At 41.0% G+C, this 25,972-nt stretch overlaps 1 protein-coding gene and 1 pseudogene across 1 annotated transcript in view; one reads left to right on the forward strand and one right to left on the reverse strand.

The window, feature by feature from the left end:
• Positions 1 to 17,548: 17,548 nt before the first annotated feature.
• LOC108541096 (alpha-enolase pseudogene) lies at positions 17,549 to 18,952 on the reverse strand (annotated as a pseudogene).
• Positions 18,953 to 24,776: 5,824 nt separating this feature from the next.
• The window catches only part of MLF1 (myeloid leukemia factor 1), a 40,221-nt gene continuing 39,025 nt past the window's right edge, over positions 24,777 to 25,972 (forward strand). Inside the window, exon 1 of the mRNA XM_017890522.1 lies at positions 24,777 to 25,525. Within this exon, the coding sequence (XP_017746011.1) occupies positions 25,479 to 25,525 (47 nt within the window). The 5' untranslated portion in view covers positions 24,777 to 25,478. The remainder of the gene's footprint in view (positions 25,526 to 25,972) is intronic.

A 25,972-nucleotide genomic window follows, 5' to 3' on the forward strand; every position in this document is an offset into this window, starting at 1 on the left:
AAGACATAGAACATTTTCAGCCACTAAACTCTAGATAGAGTTTATCCCAAAGCTTTCGCCCATGTTACTCTTTCCTTTCCTCCTTTCCCTACCCCAAAATTCCTTGTGAGTATTACAAGAGATTTTAAATCAACTCTTGGTCATTACTCAACTGATACAATGTTTGGATTATTTGGACAATTTTTTAATGCCCTCCTGTAAGCCTTACTCTTTGTAACTCCTTTATAGAATAATGGAAAAGTAAGTCCTCTTGATAAGAAAACATTTCAGTCAGTAGAGCACAGCAAGAATACAAATGGATATAAGAAAGAACACGTTGTAAAGTCTGTAATCATCTTAACCTTTTATCATAGGGATGGACACTGATTAATATATTCAACTCTATTTGGTAAGTTTTTTCTAAAAGAAAACGCTGTCATGATATATTTCCAAGTTATTTTGGCTATTATTGTTTCCCCAGAATCTGGTCTAATGCCTGACATAGAGAAGGTCTCAATAAATATGTTTTAATGAAGAATTAATTAGCCCATCTTAAATAAGAAATCTATTTAGCAGTCTGTTTATTTAAATTGCTCAAGCTATTTGGAGTCAGTGCAAAAATAAATAAATAAATAAATAAATGTTATAACCAAATTATTTTGGTTTCTCTGATTTATATTTACAAATGGCTCTGAGCTGACAGAGGTTTTTGGATGTCATAGGGAAGTACACTGTATGTGGTGCCTTCTCTATTGCATTAGGAACTAAACAGTGGGGCTGGAATTTAAGCAGGGATCTTATTAGTCCTACTCTTGCCCAGAATTTTTCTAGTCTGACTCTTTTTTTGTATAAGTATTTCAAAATTTGTTGATGTAACCACTCTGGGTCCACCAACTGGCACCTATCATTGCTGTCCTTCCAAAGCTATAGGTCAACTTTCAAGAAATAAAAACTACGAATAGAGTAAGACAACACTTTAAAATCAACAATGTAATCGTTTTATTTTTAGGTCTTGAGAAGGAATGGCAAAATGATCCCAGTGCAGTTCTGAGAGAGTGATGAACTGAACTGACCCTCTCTCCTTAGCATCTTGTATTGTTGTTCAGGCTTGTTATCTCACAGTGTAAAAAACGTAGTATAGTTCAGGCTCCCTTTATAATAATCTTTTAAAATATTAGGGAGGTGCTGGGCATGGTAGCTCATGCCTGTAATCCCAACACTTTGGGAGGCCGAGGCAGGTGGATCACCTGAGGTCAGGAGTTCAAGACCAGCCTGACCAATATGGTGAAACCCTGTCTCTACTGAAAATACAAAAATTAGCTGGGTGTGGTGGCAGGTACCTGTAATTCCAGCTACCTGGGAGACTGAGACAGGATAATTGCTTGAACCCGAGAGGTGGAGGTTGCAGTGAGCCAAGATCGTGCCACTTCACTCCAGCCTGGGCAACAGAGCAAGACTCTGTCTCAAAAACTATATATATAAAAACTAGGCCTACCATGGTAACTCATGCCTGTAATCCCAGCACTTTGAAAGGCTGAGGCAGGAGGTTTGCTTGAGGCCAGGAGTTCCAGACCAGTCTGGGCAACAACAATGTGTCCGGAATTTATTCCTTCCAGTGGGTTCTTGGTCTTGCTGACTTCAAGAATGAAGCCGCAGACCTTCACGCTGAGTGTGTACAGCCCTTAAAGATGGTGTGTTTGGTGTTTATTCCTTCAGATGTTCAGATGTGTCCAGAGTTTATTCCTTCTGGTGGGTTCGTGCTCTCGCTGACTTCAGGAGTGAAACCACAGACCTTTGCAGCAAGTGGTACAGTTCTTAAAGGTGGTGCAGACCCAAAGAGTGAGCAGCAGCAAGATTTATTGTGAAGAGCGAAAGAACAAAGCTTCCACAGCGTGGAAGGGGACCTGAGAGGGTTGCCGCTGCTGGCTCGGGTGGCCAGCTTTTATTCCCTTATTTGGTCCTGCCCATGTCCTGCTGATTGGTCCATTTTACAAGTGCTGGTTTGGCCATTTTACAGAGTGCTGGTTGGTCCATTTTACAGAGTGCTGATTGGTGCATTTACGATCCTTCAGCTAGACCCAGAGCACTGATTGGTGCGTTTTTACAGAGTGCTCATTGGTGCATTTACAATCCTTTAGCTAGACACAGAGTGCTGATTGGTGCATTTAGAATCCTCTAGTTAGACACAGAGAAGTTCTCCAAGTCCCCACTCGACCGAGGAAATCCAGCTGGCTTCACCTCTCAGCAAGACCTCATCTCCAAAAAATAAAAATAAAATTAACAAGGTACAATGGTGCATGCCTTTAGTACCACCTATTTTGGAGGCTGAGGCAGGAGGATTGTTTCAGCTTAGGAGTTCAAGGCTGCAGTGAACTGTGATTATGCCACTGCCCTCCAGCCTGGGTGACAGAGCAAGACCCTCTCTCTAAACAATAAATAAATAAAATGAACTGCTAAAATCCCATGTCTTGAGTAAAATTCATAGCTGCAGTCTGTGATTCTATAAATGTTCTATGAAAATTGTGTTATAAACTTGAATTGAAAATCATAAGTAATTGAAAAACAAATCTTTTTTAAAATAGCACAATGGATTGAATGACTATATTAAAGATTGGGTAGATTTTGAAACAAATTATATAACTAGATTGTTTGACCATATTATAGCTTTTCTCTTCACTTTTCTGCTATGGTAAGTCTTAATTGATCCAGAGAAGATAAGGTAGATGATAACTGATTTATTAGCAATTTGAAAAAAAAGTTTTTTCTCAAAATGCTGTATATTTGAATCATCTGCAGTCTAATTACACGAGGTGAAAATGGAAGTTCATCTAAAATTATAATGTCTGAGATATATACATTTCATGCTTGAAATGTTTTCTTAAAAAACAAATTTTTTTTTTTTTTTTTTTGAGATGGAGTCTCGCTCTGTCGCCCAGGCTAGAGTGCAGTGGCCCGATCTCGGCTCACTGCAAGCTCCACCTCATGAGTTCACACCATTCTCCTGCGTCAGCCTCCCGAGTAACTGGGACTACAGGCCCCTGCCACCATACCTGGCTAATTTTTTTTGTATTTTTAGTAGAGACAGGGTTTCACTGTGTTGGCCAGGATAGTCTTGATCTCCTGATGTCATGATCCGCCCGCCTCGGCCTCCCAAAGTGCTGGGATTACAGGCGTGAGCCACTGCGTCTGGCCAAAAAACAATTTTTTATATGCCTATTATAACGCATAAGTAGCAGCTCAAGCCCTGTATTACTTAATAGCTACTCCATCAAAAACACTTTAACCTTTAAGAAAAATGTATTTTCACATTAATACTTGTTATCCCATAATCATACCTGTGTTTCAAAGGTCATGTTACCCATTTTCAGCAAAGTGCTCAGAGAATTTTAATATATCTTATTTATAATTAACAATATGAGAAGGTGACAAGTGATTGATAACAGGTTATGGTTCACCACAGCCTAGAGAATGCCAGAGACTCTGTTTCTTTTGGAGGTCTTTAACTTGAAGTTCCAATTTTTAAGTATTTTTACCTTACTATAATAACTGCAATATAATTATCCAGAGAAATCATTCAATTGATTTATTACTTCCTTGGAAAGATATTTACACAGAACTTGGAGATCTTTGAAAGTAAGAATTATAAAAATATATGCTGCTTCTCTTATTTTTTGAAAAAACTGTTTCAGAATTACCACAATCTGTGGCAAAAATTTCTGTCCTTTTACTAACAAAGGCAGCATAGATTTGAAATGTATTTTTACTCTGGGAATTTCTTTTTTAATCTAATGTTTAAATGTCTTCAATTGGGATTTAAATATTGGATTCCAGTTTTAATATGGAATTTGTAAATTAAATAGGACGGACCAACATTTTACTAAAGTAATTATCTTTCTGCTAAGTACTTAAAATTTTTCTCAATATTTATATTTTTTCTATAAATTATATAATGTAAGTATCCAAGCTACCAAATGGCCACATGTACTTTAGTAAATCTGCTGATTTGCTAACCTTATATAGAGGAAACTGCCTGATAAAAGGATATACAAAATGAAAGTTATATCCTGAATTAAGCTTTTTCTTAAGTGAGATCTTCCATATTTTTGTGATTTGGGTTTTTTTATTGGAAAATACTAAAAAACATAAAAGGAAAGGAAAGTCATCCATAGGCAACCAACTGTGTAAGGTAAAGAAAGTCTGCCCCTCCTTTTCTGCTGCTGCTGTTTTTCTCCTGACCAGGTGACCATTCTGAACAGTTCTTCTCAACTTTGCACTATGCCTAAACAAATACATCTGTATAGAGATATTTACACATGAGCTTGCTTTTCAGACCATAACAACATACTGGTTTCAGACCATGAGAAACATATTGGTCTGCAGTTAACTTTTTTCCCTGGTTATATACATTGAATAACTTTCCAAAGCAGTACAGCTATATGCCTCATTCTTTTTAGTGGATGCACAGATTCCTAAAAGTGGAATTGCTGAGCCATAGGGTATGTACCTTTCACATCTAAACTAGTAAACAATAAATGAACAGCAGCAATAAACTTTCAAATTATGTGATTTCATGCAAATTAAGATTTTATCAGTCTCTTCTTCAAGCCACTTAAAAACTAAAAAGTGGGCCAGGTGTGGTGACTCATGCCTGTAATACTAGCACTTTGGGAGGCCGAGGCAGGCAGATCACCTGAGGTCACGAGTTCGAGACCAGCCTGGTCAACATGGCGAAAACCGTCTCTACTAAAATGCAAAATTAGCCTGTAATCCCAGCTATTCAGGAGGCTGAGGCAGGAGAATCATTTGAACCCAGGAGGTGGAGTTTGCAGTGAGCCGAGATCACGCCATTGCACTCCAGCCTAGGCAACAAGAGTGAAACTCCGTCTCCAAAAAAAAATTAAAAAAAAAAAGAGCTAAAAAGCCAATTTGTAATTAGGATAAATTGCATATATGCTAGTATTCTCCATCATCCCTTCACAATCACTCTGGACTCCTCTTTCCCTGCAGTGTCCCAAGAGGCTGACTTTCGCAGACTGCATCACCCAGTTTCCCTTGCCCTCTGGCTTCTGGTTGCATTTGGCCAATGGGAGGGACTGTCAGGAAATTAAAAGGAGGGAGGAGAAAGAATTGGGTATCTGTTGGGGCCATGTTTCAGTGTGGCTGCCTTTTTTCTTTTTTCTTTTTTTTTTAAGATGGAGTCTCATTCTGTCCCCCAGGCTGGAGTGCAGTGGCACAATCTCAGCTCACTGTGACCTCTGCCTCCTGGGTTCAAGTGATTCTCCTGCCTTAGCCTCCCTGAGAGGCTGGGACTACAGGTGTGCACCACCATGCCCAGCTAATATTTGTATTTTTAGTAGAGAGGGGGTTTCACCATATTAGTCAGGCTGGTCTCGATCTTCTGACCTCAAATGATCTGCCTGCCTCAGCCTTCCAAAGTGCTGGGATTATAGGCATGTGCCACCGTGCTGGGCCGGTGTGGCTACTTTTCTAACCCTTGTAGGCTAGCCTCTGTCTCAAGGATACAGCTCTCACCATGTTGAATCAACAGCTCCCTCCTTATACCTCTTCAGACCTAGGTGCTGAAATAGTTTCTTGTAGCTACTACTCCCAAATTGGTTCCTTTAACCCTGCCCACATCTCTGTATATAATGACTTCATTAAAGTTTTGAGTATGTCATCTTTTCCTGCTGGGACCAAAGCTGATAAAATTATCTTCAAAGGCATTGTGTCATTTAGGATTAATTAAGTATATCAATTAGTTTTGATAACACAACAGAAACAATGAACAGTGGCTTACGTAAGAAAGATGTATTTTTCCCTCAAGTGAAAGACATTTTAAGGTAGGTATGGTGGCTTCATATGTCAGGGACCCGGGCTCTTGTTTCACAGGTCTCAGTAAGTGGCTTCCACCATATGGTTCTAGATAGCTGCTGAAGCTCTAGCTGTGAAGAATGCACTGCCTCCCTTTAAGGTGATTCCAAAATTAAAATTTGAAGATATATATATATATATATTAAAATTTATACCTCATTGGCTACAACTGAGTCAACTGACTGCTCTCCTGTTGCAAGAGATATTTGGAAAGATAGTATTTCAGTTCATCCATAGCAGAAAATACCCTGATAATTATGAAGCTTTAGAAAATATTTAAATCCTGGAAAAGAATCTGGCCACCTAGCACATCTACCAATTCAAATTTCCATTAACTCATGGAATACTGCTAGGTGGCATAATTCCTTTCCTAGCTCTTCTAAGGCTAGTAGACAAGCACTCTTTTCACAAAGTTATATTGTAATAGCAAGAATAGCTTTATGTAGAAACATTTCGAACATGAAGTGANTGATAATTATGAAGCTTTAGAAAATATTTAAATCCTGGAAAAGAATCTGGCCACCTAGCACATCTACCAATTCAAATTTCCATTAACTCATGGAATACTGCTAGGTGGCATAATTCCTTTCCTAGCTCTTCTAAGGCTAGTAGACAAGCACTCTTTTCACAAAGTTATATTGTAATAGCAAGAATAGCTTTATGTAGAAACATTTCGAACATGAAGTGAACGACTACATATAGTCCCTGAGAATTCCTAATTATCATTACTCCTCCGTTCTCTATTCCAAGTCAATGCTAGTCAGTTAAGAGTACCTCTCTGAAACTGAATGTATCCCATTTAGAGAGATCTGGCATGAATGTTTCAGCTTGACTTTATGTCATAATGGTGTGATCTCTTAAGGAGTGGGCTCAAGGCAAAGAAGGCACCAAATCATCAATTTAATTCTGGTGCCTGATCACCTCCTTGCCAATCTAATTAGTTTCTACATCTTTACTCAACTAAACATTTCCTCCTTTAAAGAAAAAAAAAAAAAAGCCTTTCATTCATCTTATATTCTAACCACATGGAAATGGCTAATTCTACTCTAATTCTATATTTACCAACCATTCTTTGAGCCATGATTTCAGTCTCCACCAGCAGATGCTTCCTATCAACAAATCTTTTAATTTACAAAGGATTAGATACCAGGTGCATGAACTCCTGTGAGTGAAGCAATAAATATGAATTTTTTCAGCCTGCACTTGGTCCTGAAGAGCCAAGAGAAATGATCTATGGGAAACAAAAGGTATAATGTGGCTCCCTCTGTCCTCCGGAGAAAAGGTTGAAAAGGGTCTGCGGCTGTTTCTATTCTTCTCTGGCCAACTTATCAAGGCAGCAGACCAGCTAGAAATTAGTGGCAGAAGCTCTAGCTGGTAATAGAGGTGCATTTGCCTGGAGCTTCTCCTTGCTTCTTATTTTCCCGGGAATCAAATAGGTAATCAGGAAGCAGCTGGAGAGAAAGTGGGTCAAAAAAAGGAACTAGATAAGAACCCCGCACCAAGAAGTAACAATATATAGTAGAGTTGATACTGTCCGTAATGGTGTTATAAAACATGTCTGCAAATTTTTGATGCTTCTCCCATTGAGAGGTGAACATCTATGTCCCCTTACATGACTCTGTGTCAATCTTAGTAACTTGGTTGTAGCCAACAGAATACATCCAAAGTGACACAACATAATTTCCAAAGCTAGTTCAGTAAAGGTTTGTGCCTAATTCTTGGGATGCTGATATGGTTTGGCTGTGTGAAAACAGACTTATAGAGTAAATCGGTACCAGTAGAGTGGGGCAGTGCTGTAAAGATACCCGAAAATGTGGAAGTGACTTTGGAACTGGGTAACAGGCAGAGGTTGGAACAGTTTGGAGGGCTCAGAAAACAGGAAGATATGGGAAAGTTTGGAACTTCCTGAGAGTTGTTGAATGCTTTTGACCAAAATGCTGATAATGATATGGACAATGAAATCCAGGCTGAGGGGGTCTCAGATGGAGATGAACAACTTGTTGGGAACTGAAGTAAAGGTGACTCTTGCTATGTTTTAGCAAAGAAACTGTTGGCATTTTGCCCCTGCCCTAGAGATTTGTGGAACTTTGAACTTGAAGGAGATGATTTAGGGTATCTGGCAGAAGAAATTTCTAAGCAGCAAAGCATTCAAGATGTGATTTGGGTGGTGTTAAAAGCATTCAGTTTTAAAAGGGAAACAGCAAAAAAAAATTCAGAAAATGTGCAGCCTGATAATGTGATAGAAAAGAAAAACCCATTTTCTGAGGGGAAATTCAAGCCAGCTGCAGAAATCTGTATAAGTAACCAGGAGCCAAATGTTAATCACCAAGACAAAGGGAGAGATGTCTCCAGGTCATGTCAGAGACCTTTGCAGCAGCCCCTCCCAATACAGGCCCAGAGACCTAGGAGAAAAAAAATGCTTTTGTGGGTGGGGCCCAGGGCACCCCTGCTCTGTGCAGCCTGGGAACTTGATACACTGCATCCAGCCACTCCAGTTGTAGCTAAAGTGGGCCAAGGCACAGCTTGACCTGTGGCTTCAGTGGGTGCAAGCCCCAAGCCTTGGCAGCTTCCATGTGGTGTTGGACCTGTGGGTGCACAGAAGTCAAGAATTAAGGTTTGGGAACCTCCACCTAAATTTCAGAAAATGTATAGAAATGCCTGGATGCCCAGGCAAAAGTTTGCTGCAGGAGTGGTGCCTTCATGGAGAACCACTGCTAGGGCAATGCAGAAGAGAAATGTGGGGTGTGAGCCCCCACACAGAGTCCTCACTGGGGCACTGCCTAGTGGAGCTTTGAGAAGAGGGCCACCATCCTCCATTCCCCAGAATGGTAGATTCAATGACAGCTTGCACTGTGCACCTGGAAAAGCAGACACTCAGCCCATGAAAGCAGCCAGGAGGGTGCTGTATCCTGCAAAGCCACAGGGGCAAAGCTGCCCAAGGTATGGAACCCCATCTCTTGCATCAGTGCAACCTGGATGTGAGACATGGAGTCAAAGGAGATTATTTTGGAGCTTTAAGATTTGACTGCCCTGCTGGATTTTGGACTTGCATGGGACCTTTAGCCCCTTTGTTTTGGCTAATTTCTCCCATTTGGAATGGCTGCATTTATCCAATGCCTGTACCCCCCATTGTATCTAGGAAATAACTAACTTGTTTCTGACTTTACAGGCTCATAGGTGGAAGGGACTTGCCTTGTCTCAGATGAGACTTTGGAGTGTGGACTTTTGGAGTTAATGCTAGACTATGGCCTTTGAGTTAATGCTGAAATGAGTTAAGACTTTGGGAGACTGTTGGGAAGGTATGATTGGGTTTGAAATGTAAGGACATGAGATTTGGGAGGGTCAGAGCAGAATGATATGATTTGGCTGTGTCCCCACCCAAATCTCAGCTTGAATTGCAGCTCCCACAATTCCCACGTGTCATGGGAGGGACCCAGTGGGAGGTAATTGAATCATGAGGGCAGGTCTTTCCTGTGCTGTTCTTGTGATGATGAGTAAGTCTCACAAGATCTGATGGTTTTAAGAAGGGGAGTTTCCCTGCACACACTGTCTGTCTTCCTTGCTGCCATGTAAGGTGTGACTTGTTCCTTCTTGCCTTTTGCCATGATCGTGAGCCCTCCCCAGCCATGGAGAGAACTGTGAGTCAATTAAATCTCTTTTCTTATAAATTACCCAGTCTTGGGTATGTTTTTATAAGCAGTGTGAAAATGGACTAAGATAGATGCTCACTCCTGGAGCCCTGAGCTTTCATATAAGATCACCACCTACTCTGAGGTTGCCACATCCTGAGAAAACCCATGCACTATAGACAGTGTGGATTTTAGTGTTCTAGCTAACAGTCCCAACTGAGTTTCTGACGAATAACCAGAATCAACCACCAGACATGCGAGTGAAAACCCCTCTAGCCATAGAGTCTTCCCAACTGAGGCTCTAGAGATAAGCCATCTTCATTTCCCTGGCTAGATTTCTAACCCATGGAATCTGTCAGCATAATAAAATGGTTCTCTTATACCACAAAGTTTTGGGAGTAGTTTGTTACACACAACAGTAACCAAAACACCAACTCTGTTGAATCCCTGAAAATCTGGTTGAACCACATACTGATAAATACTGATGTTCATATAAATGCTGTGTACATGCTACAAACATGAGGTATAGAGCTAAATTTTGGCAAGCTACTTCCTGAACCTCCATGTCATGATCTAGTAAATAGGAATAGCAATTTCTGTCATGCAGAGTTCTCATGTGGATTAGAGTTGATGTGCATAAAACACCTAGCAAAATGCCTTACAAAGAAGCAGAACCAATTTTTAAAATAGTTAAAATAACGATACTATAATTTTCTGATTTTATGTTCCCTTTATTTTATGAAATTTTATTTCATGAGTGATTTCCTAATTTTATGAATCAACTCACTATATACTGCTATGGAGGGACATACCTATAAAGAGTGTTTGGGTTCAATGACAAATATAATTAGAAAATGAGAGTGCCATGAAAAACAAATACAGGGTTATTAGTGCCTTTAGCTGGAAATCAGTGTGTCCTACCAAGCTGACTGCCATGAGTAAGATTGAATGAGCTGTGATCATCAGAATGACTGAAAATTAAGAAAGAACATTAATTCCCAAAGGAAATCACTGTACATCTCATTATTTCAGGAATAACCTACCTTAGGACTTTAATTAAAAATAATATTTATTCAAAATAAATGAGTGCTGGCAGGTTTCTGCAGAATCTGTAATCTTGGTTATGCTAAATTTTCTTATATTAAGACAAACATCATTAATCTCATTTGAGATGCCCTCCTGTCTGACAGTCGTTACAGCACTGGGGCAATTTCTTGCAGAAGCCTTTTTATCTTCACAAAAGAGTTATAACTCATGCAGATACCTAATGTGAAAAGGTCTGGGCAATTACAGCCTTCACTTTGAGATCTACACTGGTACTTTATCATGTTAGCAAGCATCTCATAGTAAATTTGCTCTCAAAAGCAGGCCAATATCTCAACATTACCATAAAATTAACAGTGGTTATTTTATTATTTATTTATTCCTACCAATCTTTGTTTCAGAAAACCTCCAGGTGTTTTATCAAAATTCATAGAATATGACCAGATAAAACAGAAATTTCAGCAAGCCAGTGGATAAAATGGGACAAAAGAAGGAATGAAAGTAGAATAGTGATAGGGTTTGGCTGTGTCCCTACCCAAATTTCACCTCCAATTGTAATGTGAGTTGTAATCCCCACATGTCAAGGGAGGGACCTGATGGAAGGTGATTGGATCGTGGGGGGAGATTCCCCCATGCTGTTCTCATGATAGTGAGTTCACACAAGATCTGGTGTTTGATAAGTGTCTGGTACTTCCCCCTTCTCTCTCTCTCTCTCACCCACCACCATGTAAGACATACCCTGCTTCCCCTTGGCCTTCCACCATGATTGTAAGTTTCCTGAAATCTCCAGTAGTATCTTTATAGTAGTGTGAAAACAGACTAATACAGAACATTGATACCGAGGTAGTGGCGCATTCTTATGAGATACCCAAGAACATGGAAACAACTTTGGAACTGGTAACTGGCAGAGGTTGGAGCAATTTGGAGGTCTCAGAAGAAGACAGGAAGATGAGGGAAAGTTTGGAGCTTCCTAGAGACTTGTTGAATGGCTTTGACCAAAATGCTGATAGTGATATGGACAATGAAGTCTAGGCTGAGGTGGTCTCAGATGGAGATGAGGAACTTATTGGGAACTAGAGTAAAGGTCATTCTTGCTATGCTTTAGCAAAGAAAGTGGTGACATTTTGCCCCTGCCCTAAAGATCTGTGGAACTGATGATTGGATCATGAGGATGGTTTCCCCCATGCTGTTCTCATGATAGTGAGTACGTTCTCTCAAGATCTGGTTGTTTGATAAGTCTCTGGCGCTTTCCCCCTCACTCTCTCTTGCCTGCCACCGTATAATACATGCCTCACTTCCCCTTTGCCTTCCACCATGATTGTAAGTTTCCTGAGACCTCCCCAGTCATGCAGAACTGTGAGTCAATTAAACCTCTTTCCTTTATAAATTACTCAGTCTCAGGTAGGATCTTTGTAGCAGTGTGAAAACAGACTAATACAAACAGGTAAGAAGTTAGAAGGAATGAGGTTAATCTCTACAATGCATACTGTAAAATTTTGTAAAGTCATATACTTTCAAGTTTGCCAGGTGATTGTTGGGTCATATTGCAAGTCTTATATAACAGTTAACACTGATAATTTTGTTCTCTAGCTATTCTGATTATCTTTGTGCAAGTTACTAATAGATACTCATACTGGGTTAAATAATACCCTCCCTTAAAATGCACATCCACATGAAAAATGTGAATATGACCTTATTTGGAAATAATGTCTTTGCAGATATAATCAACTTAAGATGAGGTCATAGTGTATCAGAGTGGGTCCTAAATCCAGTGACTGGTGTCTTTATAAGGAGAAGGAGAACTGGACTCAGAGACACACGGGGGAGAAGGCCACGTAATGACGGAGGAAGAGATTGGAGTGATGCAAGGCAAGCCAAGTATCAGCAACCATGAGAAGCTAGGAAGAGGCAAGGAAGGATTCCTCCCTAGAGCTTCCAGAGGAAGCACAGCCCTGCAACAGCTTGATTTCAGACTTTTAACCTTCAGAACTGTGAAAGAATAAATGTGTGTTGTTTTAAGCCACCAGGTTGTGGTACTCTCTTAAGGCAGCCCTAAGAGACTAATAAAATGCTTAAATTTTTTTTTTCCTGAGAACCTAGAGTACGTATTCAATATAAATATAAAGGTTTCAAACCTTTATATTTATATATAAAGGGGAGAAAATAAGGTAAAAGAAAGACTCTCCTAAAATATTGCCTAGTAAGTTTTTTGTTTAACACCTATGACTCTACAATAGGTGACAAAACAAGTAACAAGTAAACAAATGACTAATATTATGAGAAAAAAATTTGGAAGCAGTCACCTTTAGTTTAATAGATTGTTTTTATATGGAAATATGGGCTTTTGATATTTTATTATATACATTATTAGAGTCTAATTTTGCAAAGCTATACAGGGAGGACTGTCTTCATAAATAAGAAATTGAAAGGCAGGCACTTTAAAGCAGAGACCAAAATGATGTCAATCTATTTTAAGACAGAGTAAAGAGAATTAAAAGGGTAATGTAATACCCAGAACCTGATAAAGTTGTGCTAACCTTTTGTGGTCCAAATGAAAAAATTAATCTATAATCTAAAAATCCTGCAGAAATAAAACAACTCTCTCATGGCCCTGGAATTTTAAACTATGACTCTTCATTGATATGGTTGGTAACTGGTGTCCACTCACAAAGGCCTACTGCTAGGAGTCAGGGCGCTTTGCTTCTCAGCTCTCACAACACAAGACCTGCCATCAACATAGTTTTGAGTTACACTCAAAAGGCAGTATGTGAATGTTACCGGGATCATGTGTCTCTTTCATGCCATGAAAACTCACTCTAACTAGATCATAGGCTTGCAGTCTATGGGCCAGGTTCACCCAAAGATTTGTTTGGCCTGCTATTTTGTTTTTAATTAATTGTTAACTTTAAAAAATTAGATTTCATACACAATTCCATATTACCAGTGGGCATGAATTTCTTCAGGGCAATCATCTAGAGCTGAGTAGCAATATTCCTCCTGCTGGAGGCAAGCTGCCTCAGTGCCCGACTGTGCCCACCATGCCAGGTTCCTGTGAATATACAGCACAGTGATAAGAGCTGGGGTCCTCTGGCTGTTTGACCTTGAGCAAGCAGTTTTTCTTCTCTGACCTGTATCATCCTCTTATATACAATGGCCATCCTTATAGTGTTTATCTCATTATATCATTTGGGGGATTAAGAGAGTTAAAATTTGTAAAGCACTTAGAGCAGTGCCTGGCACACAGTAGAAACTCAACAAATGTTAGTTTTTATTTTTATTATTATTAACTTTTTTTTTTTTTTTTTTGAGACGAAGTTTCACTCTTGTTGCCCAGACTGGAGTGTGCAATGGTGCGATCTCAGCTCACTGCAACCTCTGCCTCCCAGGTTCAAGCAATTCTCCTGCCTCAGTCTCCCAAGTAGCTGGGATTACAGACCTGCACCACCATGTCCAGTTACTTTTTTTTTTTTTTTTTTAATCTTCAGTAGAGACGAGGTTTCTCCATTTTCGTCAGGCTGGTCTCAAACTCCCAACCTCAGGTGATCTGCCCGCCTCGGCCTCCCAAGGTGCTGGGATTACCGGTGTGAGCCACTGTGCCCGGCATTATTATTATAATTAATTCTTATTCTCCTTATCATCTTACCTAGTTAACTTGCCTCACATTTTTACTTCCCTGATCCCTATTGGTGTTGTGTTTTTGACTCCAACTCTAGGTAAAGCCCTACCCTCAACTGGAGGTGAAGGAGACAGCTAGTCTCCTGTGTGTTAGCCAGTGAGTGTCCCAGCTGAGGTTATACTCAGTGATTAAGAGCCCAGATTCTACAGTCAGACAGCCTGAGTTCCAGTCCTAGTTCTTCCACTTTCCGGCAATACAGCCTTCGGCAAATTAGTTAATTCTCTAAAACCTGTGTTCGCTTATGTAAAATAGTAATAAAACTGTTGTGAATTGCAGGAACAGAAAACCAGACAACACATGTTCTCACTTATAAGCGGGAGCTGAACGATAAGAACACATGGACACGTTGGGGGCAACAACACACAATGAGGCTGGTGGAAGGGGGCGGGGGGGCGGAGAGCATCAGGAAGAAAAACTAAAGGATGCAAATCAACCCATCACCTGGGTATTAAGCCCTGCATGCATTAGCTATTTATCTTGATGCTCTCCCTCCCTCTATACCCCCAACAGGCCCTAGTGTGTGTTGCTCCCCTCCCTGTGTCCCTGTTATTCAGCTCCCACTTACAAGTGAGAACGTGTGGTGTTTGGTTTTCTTTTCCTGCGTTAGTTTGCTGAGGATAGGTGATGGGTTGATTTGTTCAGCAGACCACCATGGCACACGTTTACCTATTTAACAAACCTGCACATCCTGCACATGTACCCTGGAACTTGGAGTTCAAGAAAAAAAAAAACTTCTGTGAATTAATGTGCCTAACAAACAGGTTTTAGCTTTTATTATTAACAACCTGCAGCAAACCCCAGCATTCTCCACTCCCCACCCCCACCCCCTGCCTGGCAACCTCTGGCCTCAGCTGTCTTATTTCTCCCAACAGACTGCCAGTGCCATTCAGCAGTGTGAGCCTTCCTGGAGGCTGTTTCCCATGGGAATTTCTAGGTCTTTGGGAGATACGAATTGGGAGGAAATCAGGTATAGCTTGGAGCCACGCATTCTTAATTCCGCAGCTCCCCTTAACTTGTTACCCCAGAATATATATCACAAATGGCATTAAAACTTACATGGCCTTATAATGACTATTGTGTCCTTTCTAGCTTCTTGAAATTAAAAACAATTCTTCTGTAATTATTCCTCCAATTTCAAATAGTAAAGACATCTAAGCATATGACAAAGAGACGAAGTCATTCCAGGTCCTTAATGTTTTCCAAAATTACTTGTCCTCTGAACAGACTTCAATTGATTGCCTTGGCAGTGGGGCCTCCAGATTACAGTGTGAACTCTCTTCAAATCTTATCAAGGTTTTAAAAATAGCGCTCTAGACAGCCACATTAAAGTGTTCCTGAGAACAGATGACCTCAACAGTGTTTTCTGAAGAGTGCTTTCTACTATTCAACTTGTTTTAGACTCTATAATTCTAAGATTTTTTATTTTTTAAAAGAAGTGTTTCTAAGACAGTAGCAACTATCAAGGTGTTGACTCAACACAAAAATCTTTCTTATAAAATTATTGTCTGTAGAAAAATGTTTCAGAATCTCAATAATAAGATTCAAGAATAGCTGAATGTTAAGTTGATTTTAAAACTTAATCAGGAAAAACACAAGCATGATCATAGTAGCCTTGTGTTTTAAGCCAAAAAAAAGAACAATTCAAAAATCCATCAACGGTAGATGGGTAAATTACTTGTGGCAAATTCATATACTAGAATACAACAAAGAAAAAGAATAAACTTGCTACACACAATGACAAGGACGAATTTTGCAGACATAATGTTAAGTGAAAGAAAGAAATCTCAGAATACTGGTTACCCTAGAGGGACATGGATGGGAAAGGAACACAAGGGAATTCTCTTGAGTATTGGAAATACTTTATATCTTCAACTGGGTGTTGTTTACATAGGTTTACACATATGTAAAAAGCTATTGAGCTATACATTGAAGTGTAGTAGACTTTATCATGTTTAAGTTACACCTCAATTTAAAACGTAAATTGTAAAGACTAAGCAAGCTTTGGATGTGGACTTTCATTCATCAACTGCTCATGAATCCATTATGAGCTGTGTGGAAACTTGGAGTTTTGTCACCAAAATAATTGGTATATTTATATTTGACATTGCCATTCAAATTATTTGTCTTTAAAGTAATAACCTTTGTTTTATTCATTGAATGACAGTTTCAGTGTTGTTTGTTTCATTTTTCAGGAAAATTGAAAACTTCTTTATGTACTTAAACCAAACAACCTAAGTTTGGATTCTCCCAGCAGCTTTACATTTACGTAATTCCACAACATCAAGGCCTTTTTGTCATCATGAGAGTTGGCTATGCGTGCAGTGAGAAGGGAATGACCTTCAAAATGGTCAGGTCTGGATCAGAATTCACATTAAACCACTCACCAGCTAGAAGACCACTTACAGTTGAACCATACAAGCTAAAAATCATTTCTCCTACCTGAACCTCTGTGTTGGCACATGCAAAATATAAATAATGCCTCCCTCATAGCATTATTGAGAGAATTAGTTGGGATAAAAGTTTACAAAACTCTTGGTAGATACTTTTTTTTTTCTTTTTCTTTTCTTTTTTTCTAGGGGGGTGCGGGGGGTATGGAGTCTTGCTCTGTCACCCAGGCTGGAGTGCAGTGGCATGATCTCGGCTCACTGCAACCTCTGCTTCCCGGGTTCAAGCAATTCTTCTCCCTCAGCCTCCCAAGTAGCTGGGACTACAGGCACACGCTACCACACTCGGCTAAATTTTTGTATTTTTAGTAGAGACAGGGTTTCACCTTATTGGTCAGGCAGGTCTTAAACTCCTGACCTTGTGATCCACCTGACTCGGCCTCCCAAAGTGCTGGGACTACAGACGTGAGCCACCGCATTCAGCCCAGTAGATACTTTTTAAACAGGAACTATTACTGAATAGAAATTAGCACTTAACCAACCTAAATCATTATTTTATTATTCTTTTTTTTTTTTTTTTTTTTTTTTTTTTTTTTTTTTTTTTGGGTCCACTGAGGCTTTTTCATTTAAGCCACAAACCGCGCGGCATCTTGCCTGTGGCCCACCCTGGACGATGACACGAGGCTTCACATGACTCCAGACACGGGTGGAAAGTAAGGCAAGAAGAAACAGTGACTTTTCCGGGCCAATTACACGACGGCAAGAGTAGAGCTGCCAACAGGGCTCCCGGGGCAGCTTGGTCGTAGACAGTTCTAAAGTAAGCGGCACGGACTCCACGGCGGTGGGTGAGGGGCGCTAACTAGCAGGGACCCTCTGCAAGCGTTGTCCGGGCCTCGAGCTGCCCGAGCTGACACAAGGGAGGGGTCTAGTTAGCCAACAGGTGACCGAAGGCTGCTGCCCACAGCTTACTTGGCCAGGCGCGGGGTTCTGAAGTTCCTGCCGCAAACCTTAGCCTTGCTGCCCAGCTCCTCTTCAATTCTGAGAAGCTTTGGTTGTACTTGGCCAAGCGCTCAGATCGGCAAGGGGCACCGTCTGATCTGATCCAGTGCATCGAGCCCCCACAACCAGGTCCAGCGATGAAGGTATCTCAGTCTCCCGCAGAACGATGAGACACCATGACACCCCAAACCAATTGGCCTGGGCCAACTTGCATGCCTGAAGGGACTCGGTCACAGAGCCAATCTGGTTGACTGTTGAGCAGGAGGCATTGCAGGACTTCTCGTTCACGGCCTTGGCAATCCTCTTTAGGTTGGTCACTGTGAGATCATCCCCAACTACCTGGATCCCTCACTGGCCGTGAACTTCTGCAAGCTCCCCAGCCCATCTCCTGGTCAAAGGGATCTTCAATAGACACCACTGGGATAGTCCTTGATGAAGGACTTGTACAGGTCAGCCAGCTCATCAGGTGAGATGTACCTGCTGGGGTCATCGGGAGACTGAAAGTCCAGGTTCATACTTCCAGACCCTGAAGAACTCGGAGGCGCTACCGTCCATGCCAATGACCTACTTACAGTGTAGCAGCTTCCCAATAGCAGTCTCAGCGACTCCAGGCCTTCTTTATTCCTCTAGGATGTGGGAGCAAAACCGCCTTCATCCCCCCACATTGGTGGCGATCTTTCACGTATTTCTCCTTGATGACATTCTTCAGGTTGTGGTAAACCTCTGCTCCAATGCGCATGGCTTCCCTGAAGTTTGCCTGCACCAACTGGGAGGATCACTGAACTCCCTGCATGGCCCAGCCTTGTTACCAGCATGAGAACTCCATTGATTGACCATTGAACAGCCGGGACTGGAGATGACTCCTCAGAGTTGCCAGCCAAGTCAGCAATGTGGCGGTAGCAGGGGGACCCCTTCTCACAGCACCAGCGTTGCGCAGACGGCGAGCGTACCACCCCCAGAATGGCGTTCGCACCAAACTTAGATTACTTCTTCTGCTTCCAATCCATCTCGATCATCATTTTGTCAATCTTCTCTTGTTCTGTGACGTTCAGGTGTTCTTGCGAACCAGGCGGCACAGGTCCGCGAATAGTTTATTGATGTTGCTCAACAGCCTTTGAGTACACCTTCCCCATAGTAGCGAGCACTTGTCCCGGAGCTCCTTAGGGCCCATAGATACCGTTGAACACGCACCTGGACACAGAGCTCTGAAGAGACCTTTGTGAGGTGAAGAGGATCAACTTCAACAGTGGGATTCCCACGAGAGTCAAAGATCTCCCTGGCATGGACCTTGAGAATAGACATGCTGAATTTCTAGCTGCTGGGTCTCGTGGCCTAGGAGAGGAAGCGGCGGGTGCAGCAGACACCGAGGTGAGTGTCTATTTATTCTTTTCAAATTTTATTTTATGTTCATGGGGTACATGTTTGTTACATGGATAAATTGTGTGTCATGGGGGTTTGTTGTACAAATTATTTTATCTCCCAGGTAATAAGCATAGTATCCAGTAGGTAGTTTTTCAATCCTCACCCTCCTCCCACCTTCCAACCTCAAGTGGGCCCCACTGTCTATTGTTCTCTTCTTTGTGTCCACGTGTATTTCTTTTCTTTTCTTTTCTTTTCTTTTTTTTTTTTTTTTTTTTTTTTTTTTTTTTTTTTTTTTTTTTTTTTGAGACAGAGTCTCGCTCTGTCGCCTGGGCTGGAGTACAGTGGCCGGATCTCAGCTCACTGCAAGCTCCGCCTCCCGGGTTTACACCATTCTCCTGCCTCAGTCTCCAGAGTAGCTGGGACTACAGGCGCCCGCCACCTCGCCCAGCTAGTTTTTTTGGGTTTTTTTAGTAGAGACGGGGTTTCACCGTGTTAGCCAGGATGGTCTCGATCTCCTGACCTCGTGATCTGCCCGTCTCGGCCTCCCAAAGTGCTGGGATTACAGGCTTGAGCCACTGCGCCCGGCCATGTCCACGTGTATTTCATGTTTAGCTCCCACTTATAAGTGAGAACATGCAGTATTTGATTTTCTGTTCCTGCATTAATGACCTTAGGATAATGACCTCCAGCTGGATTCATGTTGCTGCAAAGGACGCCATCTCATTCTTTTTTATGGCTGTGTAGTATTCCATTGTGTATATGTACCAAATTTTCTTTATCTAGTCCATCGTTTATGGGTATCTAGGTTGAGTCCATGTTTTTACTACCGTAAATAGGGCTGCAATGAACATACACGTGTATGTGTCTTTATGGTAGAAAGTAAAAGATTATTTTTTAAAGATTATGAAATACATCCCTAAGTATCCAAGCCTCAAAGATATACATCAAAGAAATGAGGGAAAGGCCAAAACTTTTGCCTACGCTTATTAAACAACAGTATAATCTTTGGCTCAGCCATGATCCAGTAGCAGATCTTGACTTCCTCTCCAGATTTTTCTGTCATCCTCACCCCCTTTGCCCATCCATCACTGAAACAGAACATTCCTCTGCTTACATAGACCCTCATACTGCCTGAATTCTTACAACTCCCTCACTATCACCTGAATTTTAAGATCCAACTCCAGGGCCCAAGGCTCCAGCTTCTTGCCTCTAGCATCTTTTCGCTAAAGCCGATCTGTTGTTACCAACCCCCCCAAAAGTGGTTTTTACTCAATAGTTTTCAAACTAAAATATGCCTCAATTATAATTTGTGTAAAATAAACCACTAGTCATAGGCATACACATCTACAGATAAAAGTTGCAAAAGTAAATACGACTTTAAAAGTCTGCCACTTTTTTCCTTTGTTAACTCAATTCTTCTTTAAATTTTTGCTTCACTGGAGGAAACATTTGCTCTAGAGAGTGTATTTCTTAAAAGGAGAGGACTGCTATTTAGGGAAGGACAATTCATTGTGCCAGACTGTGCCACACATAGTGAGATGTTTAGTGCCCTTGGCCCTACCCAGTGAGGGCAATAAAGATGACTTTAGGAATGCAGCATGGCTAGCAACCAACTACACCTTGGCATTGTCTCTCTGGAAGAGGAAATGGGAATGACTCCCAGTGGAATGTAAACCCAGAAGGTAAGTTAAGGTTGATTGCAGGAAAATAAAATTACATTTCTTGCACATGAGTTTGGGGATGAAGCTTGGCACTCAATTAACTTGTATGTAGTGGAAAGAATTGAAGATTAGGAACAGCGCTGCCATGGACATGTATACAACACCTAAGCGAGCACCAGTCAAATCATATACATTACAGCCTTGTATATTTATTAAGACAAATTTCTCGTTAATAGAAGTATCATGAGAGGGAGGCACTTTTCCTAATTTCAGCAAAGATGCCATATGGACTAGAGGCAGCCCTACTGGGAGTTTGAGGACCTTGGGATCTGTGCTCTTATAGGTCACTTAATTGCTATGCACCATTTTCCCATCTCTCAAAAGGATATAAAGCAAAGCTATTAGAGGACTGGTAAGTCAGCTGACTGGAAAGAAGATAAACATGAAAATAAAATGAAACATATATTTCTTAGAAAATGAATGCATGATATTTTAAATTTCTTTTTAATTTGAAAGAAAGATTGTGGGGTTAGAGAGAGGTCCCCAAACTATCTTAGTTCATGAGACCTTAGTTCGTCAGTAATTGTTTCATTGTGCCCCCTAGGTCTAAAGAAATACTGAATAGGTCCATTGTTGTATAATTTAGATACAAACAGCATATTTCTGACCTAAAAACTTAGTAACTTCAAAAAATAATGCACAAAAATTGAAAGAAACATATTTTTGTATAACTCTTAAATAATCATACTAACAGATGGGTGCCTGCCTAGCACAGCACAATTTTTCAAATCTTAGAAACAGACTGAATGTTGCCGCCAATCTTCACTGTTACACATTGACAGGCACTTCATTTTCATCATAGTAACTTTCAAAAACCTACCTTTCCAATGATATGACATCATCTAAAACAATGTAGTGCAATCTAATATTGAAATACATGAACTGCCCTAAACTAGCACATTGCACAATGTCTAACACATGCCAAGTTTCTCTCAAAATTTGTCCCATAACCCCTTGTGAGTTTGCTGTGGCATCTCATTCTCAGAGGACCTCTATGCACTGTTTAAGACAAAGGGATTAGGACAACGAAACCCTAGACACATTGAACTTAATTGTGGTAAAGGTGTTTGTAATGGCCTAGTACTCATGGCTCTGGAAAGCTATAATTAAGTTAAAAGTTCAGCACTCAAGAGCCTGTTGATTTTATTTTGGGCACATGAGATAATGTCTTCAGAAACATTATGAAAATTCTGAGGTGGTGTAACAACAGTATTTGTAAAATTAGCTGGGGAAAGAGCTGTCCACTAGAATGTAAATTCCAAAAGGCCAGGGAGTTTTGTAACCTCAATGTCTAGAATAATGTCTGGGATATTACTAGTCCTTAATAAGTATTTGATAAATCAATGAAAGAAACATGAAATCACTTACATATTGAGGTCTTGGTGTTTTTAATAGAGTTGCAGACTTGGCTTGAGTTTCATGCTTTTCTCCGTATTTCCTTAGTCAGTGTCCTTCGAAATGAAACCTAGGCAACAGTGTAGTTACAGATTATATATGTAAAAGTGTTTACTGCACATATTTGCCCCATAAATAGTTGATTTTTAAAATAGGGAGGCAAAGTATGGATGGTAGTGAGAATATAGGCTTTGAAGTAAGACAAATCTGGGTTTGAATTGAGTGACATCGAATTTTAATTATTAAAATTTAATCAAATTATCAACTTTCAAATCAATTATCAAAATTCAATTATCAAATTTCTCTGGGTTCCAGATTTTCTGTATGTAATATAGGGACAAACATAATATTAGACATGGTTGCTATAAAGGTTAAATGAGAAATTTATATGTGAATTATATGTGAAGCACTTAGTGCAATGCTTGGAACATATGAAGTGTAAATGAGAGCTATTATACTATTAGGCAATTTTTCAATTTACTTGGCTCATCTCATTCCTCACTCAGAAGGTGAGTTTTAAGACATGTGAGTAGAACTGTACATTATATATACCAGGCAAATGCTCAAATGCTACTTTAGGATTTCACTGGTCTGGAATGCTTTTCCACTAGACATCCACTTCCTTCCTATGGGTCTTTGCTTAAATTCCCCTTAGTAAGGCATACACAAAACTTGCTATTTATAGTTGCACTTCTCCATACTCCTTACCCTGATCAACTTTTCTGCCTAACACTTATCACCTTACAATATACTGTTTTCTATTTTGTTTATTTTGAGTCTGTCCTTACAAGAACATAAACTCCAGGAAGGAGATTTTTGTCCATTTTTTTCAATGATGCCTAAGATTGTAGATCAGTCCCCAATACTGGGTTGTCACTCAATAAATATTTGTGGAATTGAATTTATGTGATTTGAATATATTCCCACTGAATTTTGTACTTTTTAGTTTGGGTCCGCTTAGCTTGTCAGCGTGATTTTGAAAAATGATTACCAGCTTTCATCCTGCATCTTTTAAGTATGACTCATGACTCACATACCATATACCCAGTACTCACCGAGGAAAGCTTCAGGTACCCAGCTCAGTTCAATCACTAGCTGTGTGAACCTTGGCAATTTATTCAGCTTCTTTGTGTCTTGAATGTATCATGTATACATGGGGATAAGAGCCATCTCTACTACATAAAACTGTTAATGAGGATTCAATGAGGCAATGCATATGGAGTGCCTACAACAGTGCCTGGCACACATTCAAAAAATATTAGCTATTACGATGATATTTACAGCCAAGTCCAGGACCCTCTCCTCTCAGTCCTGTTCTGCTTCTCTATTCCTCCCATGCTGGAGTATTCATTCTCTCCTGACCCACCCTTTCTTTAATTTCCACCTCTTACCCATCAGTTCTGAAAATGATGTCAAGGTCTCTTCAGTGCCAACTCTCCTGTGCCCTCCTTTTTTTTTTTTTTTTTTGCATTTGTCATTAGATCCAAACTGCTTTCACAGGCTTCAGCTAATTCCCTAACTAATCTGTGCCTGGACTAAAGCTTTTGTAACAATATGATTCTTAAAAAATTCCCATAGAAACTAGAGGGTAACATTACAAATTTACTTGGCCTTAATCCAGAACTATTTTAATACTATCTTTTATCACATAACTTACTCCATTTCAAGTTTTTTTTAAGTGTGGCCTCCTTCACATCTTGTGCTTGTACTATTTTAAAGAGGAAAACAATTTAAGGTCTTGTAAAACAATTTTGTTTGCCTTGAAATTTATTTAGAAATTTTAGAAATTTTGTATATATGCTCTCAGAGTTTTATTCTGAGTTCAGAGGAAAAGAAAATATCCTCTTCCCTGGATGGGCTGTGCCATCTCATCTTGGGCTGTGAAGTCTGCCCTACCTCGTGCTACTAGTCTCAGGGGAAGGAAGCTGGCAGAGAACTTGGCTAAAAAAGGGGGGTGGGGAGTAAAAGGTCCAAAGGATTAAATTTCCAGCTCTCAAAATAACCCCTGACTACTCCTGTCACCTCCAAATCAGGCCCTGCACACTTCTTCATGCTGGCAAAGTGCCACCCCTCTGGCCTGATCCCAGGGGGCCCTGATGAGCTATGGATGCCCCTTTATCTCTGCAAGGCAGCCCTGTAGAGAAGCTGGGGAGCCCACTGAATTAAGGGTGGACATGCAAGATGTATTTTCTCTTTTCTTAAACTCTTACCATTCTTCTCCTTACTTAATCTCTCTTCTGTTTTCTCCTCCATCTGTCTCCAGGCTCCTGAAAGGCCCCGTGATAGTGTTTTCTAAAACGTAGTAATTTGAGTACCACTATCATGATGTTCCCCTCCCCTGCTCTGCCTAACCCCCCGGCCCACCATATCCAAATCCCACCTGTTCTATTCGATAGGTTACTTTTTCACTTAAAAATGCAAAATCTAGCTCTTAATGTGTAGCACTGCTTTAAATTTAAAATCAGTTTCCTTGCCATAAATAGAAAGCTCCCTGCTAAATGTAATGCAAACAAAAATACATAGTAGTGGAATTTTAGTTGGATATGGCTGCTTGCTGCAGGCCTGAATCCTGCTGTTAAGAAATGCTGGAGAAGTGTTAAAAACATATCAGAATCAAAGTGAGACTTGATCTTTGAAAGAGAGACACAGAAAGACAACCGAAAAGAGAGCAGCTTTCTCGTTTACTTTTTAATACTAGGTCTACATATCACTTAAGCGTTTCCCACTTTGGGAAACATTATTGCTTTGAGTTTCAAACTCACAAGAGGTAAAAAAGTTTGTTGAAATCTGATAGGCTTCATCCCATTTCCTTCAATTTCCTTCCTTTCCCATTTGCTAACTGTACTAAAAAACGTTTTGCACATTTTTTTTTCTCATTATTTGTTCACAGCTTTTGACTACCAGAGAATGTTTCGGATACAGGACTAATTCCTGTGGATGACAGAATGCGACCGCTGAATGGGACATTGGGTGTCATCTGGTCCAAATCTTGACCCCTTTTCATTTTCCCCGAAAAAAAAGACTTGCGGCTCGGAACTGACGGCGGCATGCCCAAGGTCACAGAAAGGGTGGTCTAATGTTTTGGTTCCTGCAGCCCGGAGAACAAGCTATCCCATCCCACCGGAGCCTTGGTGAAAAGCTGCCCGGCCGGCGCAAGGCCAAACTTCTCGCCTCCACTGTGTTGATTGTGGTTGCCAGGGCAGCCGCGCATTGCTCTCCGCCTCGTCCTGGCGACGTCACAGAGCAATGTCCAATAGGAAAGCACCTTGGCGTCACGCACCTCCTTTCCCGGCGGGCACCGCCTGCGCAGCGAGTGAGGCGTCGTCAGTGCTGGAGGCAGGCTCTGGTCGCGGCCGCGGCTAGTTAACATCGGTTTTCCAATCTGTCCGCGGCTGCCGCCGCCCAAGATAGAGCCAGAATGTTCAGGATGCTGAGCAGCAGTTTTGAGGATGACCCCTTCTTCTCGTGAGTTATGGGAGCCAGGAGTCCGCGGTCGCGCGGGAATTAAGGAATTTTGAGGGGACCTATTTTAAGGGAAAAGGAAGTTTTAGAGGACGAGAGAGAATTCGGGGTAACTCTGGAGGAGGTTTGAAAGAGACGAGGATATAGAGCCCTGGGAGGGAAGGGAGAGGAGGAGTTAGGGGTGTGTGAGAGAGGTAAGAGAAGGATTTGGGCGCATGAGATGAAGAGAGGAGGGTTTGGACGCGTGAGGTGGACAGAGGGAAGTTTGGGGACGTGAGGTGTGGGGAGGAGAGTTGAGGCAATGAGGTGGGGGGAGGAGAGTTGACAGCATGAGGTGGGGGGAGGAGCTTGAGGGCGTGAGGTGTGGGAGGAGGGTTGAGGGTGTGAGGTGAGGGAAGGGTTTGGGAGCATGAGGTGCGGGGAGGAGGGTTGAGGGCGTGAGGTGGGGGG

This window comes from Rhinopithecus bieti, unplaced genomic scaffold (genome assembly GCF_001698545.2).
Source record: "Rhinopithecus bieti isolate Rb0 unplaced genomic scaffold, ASM169854v2 scaffold_17971, whole genome shotgun sequence".
Lineage (NCBI taxonomy): Eukaryota > Metazoa > Chordata > Mammalia > Primates > Cercopithecidae > Rhinopithecus > Rhinopithecus bieti.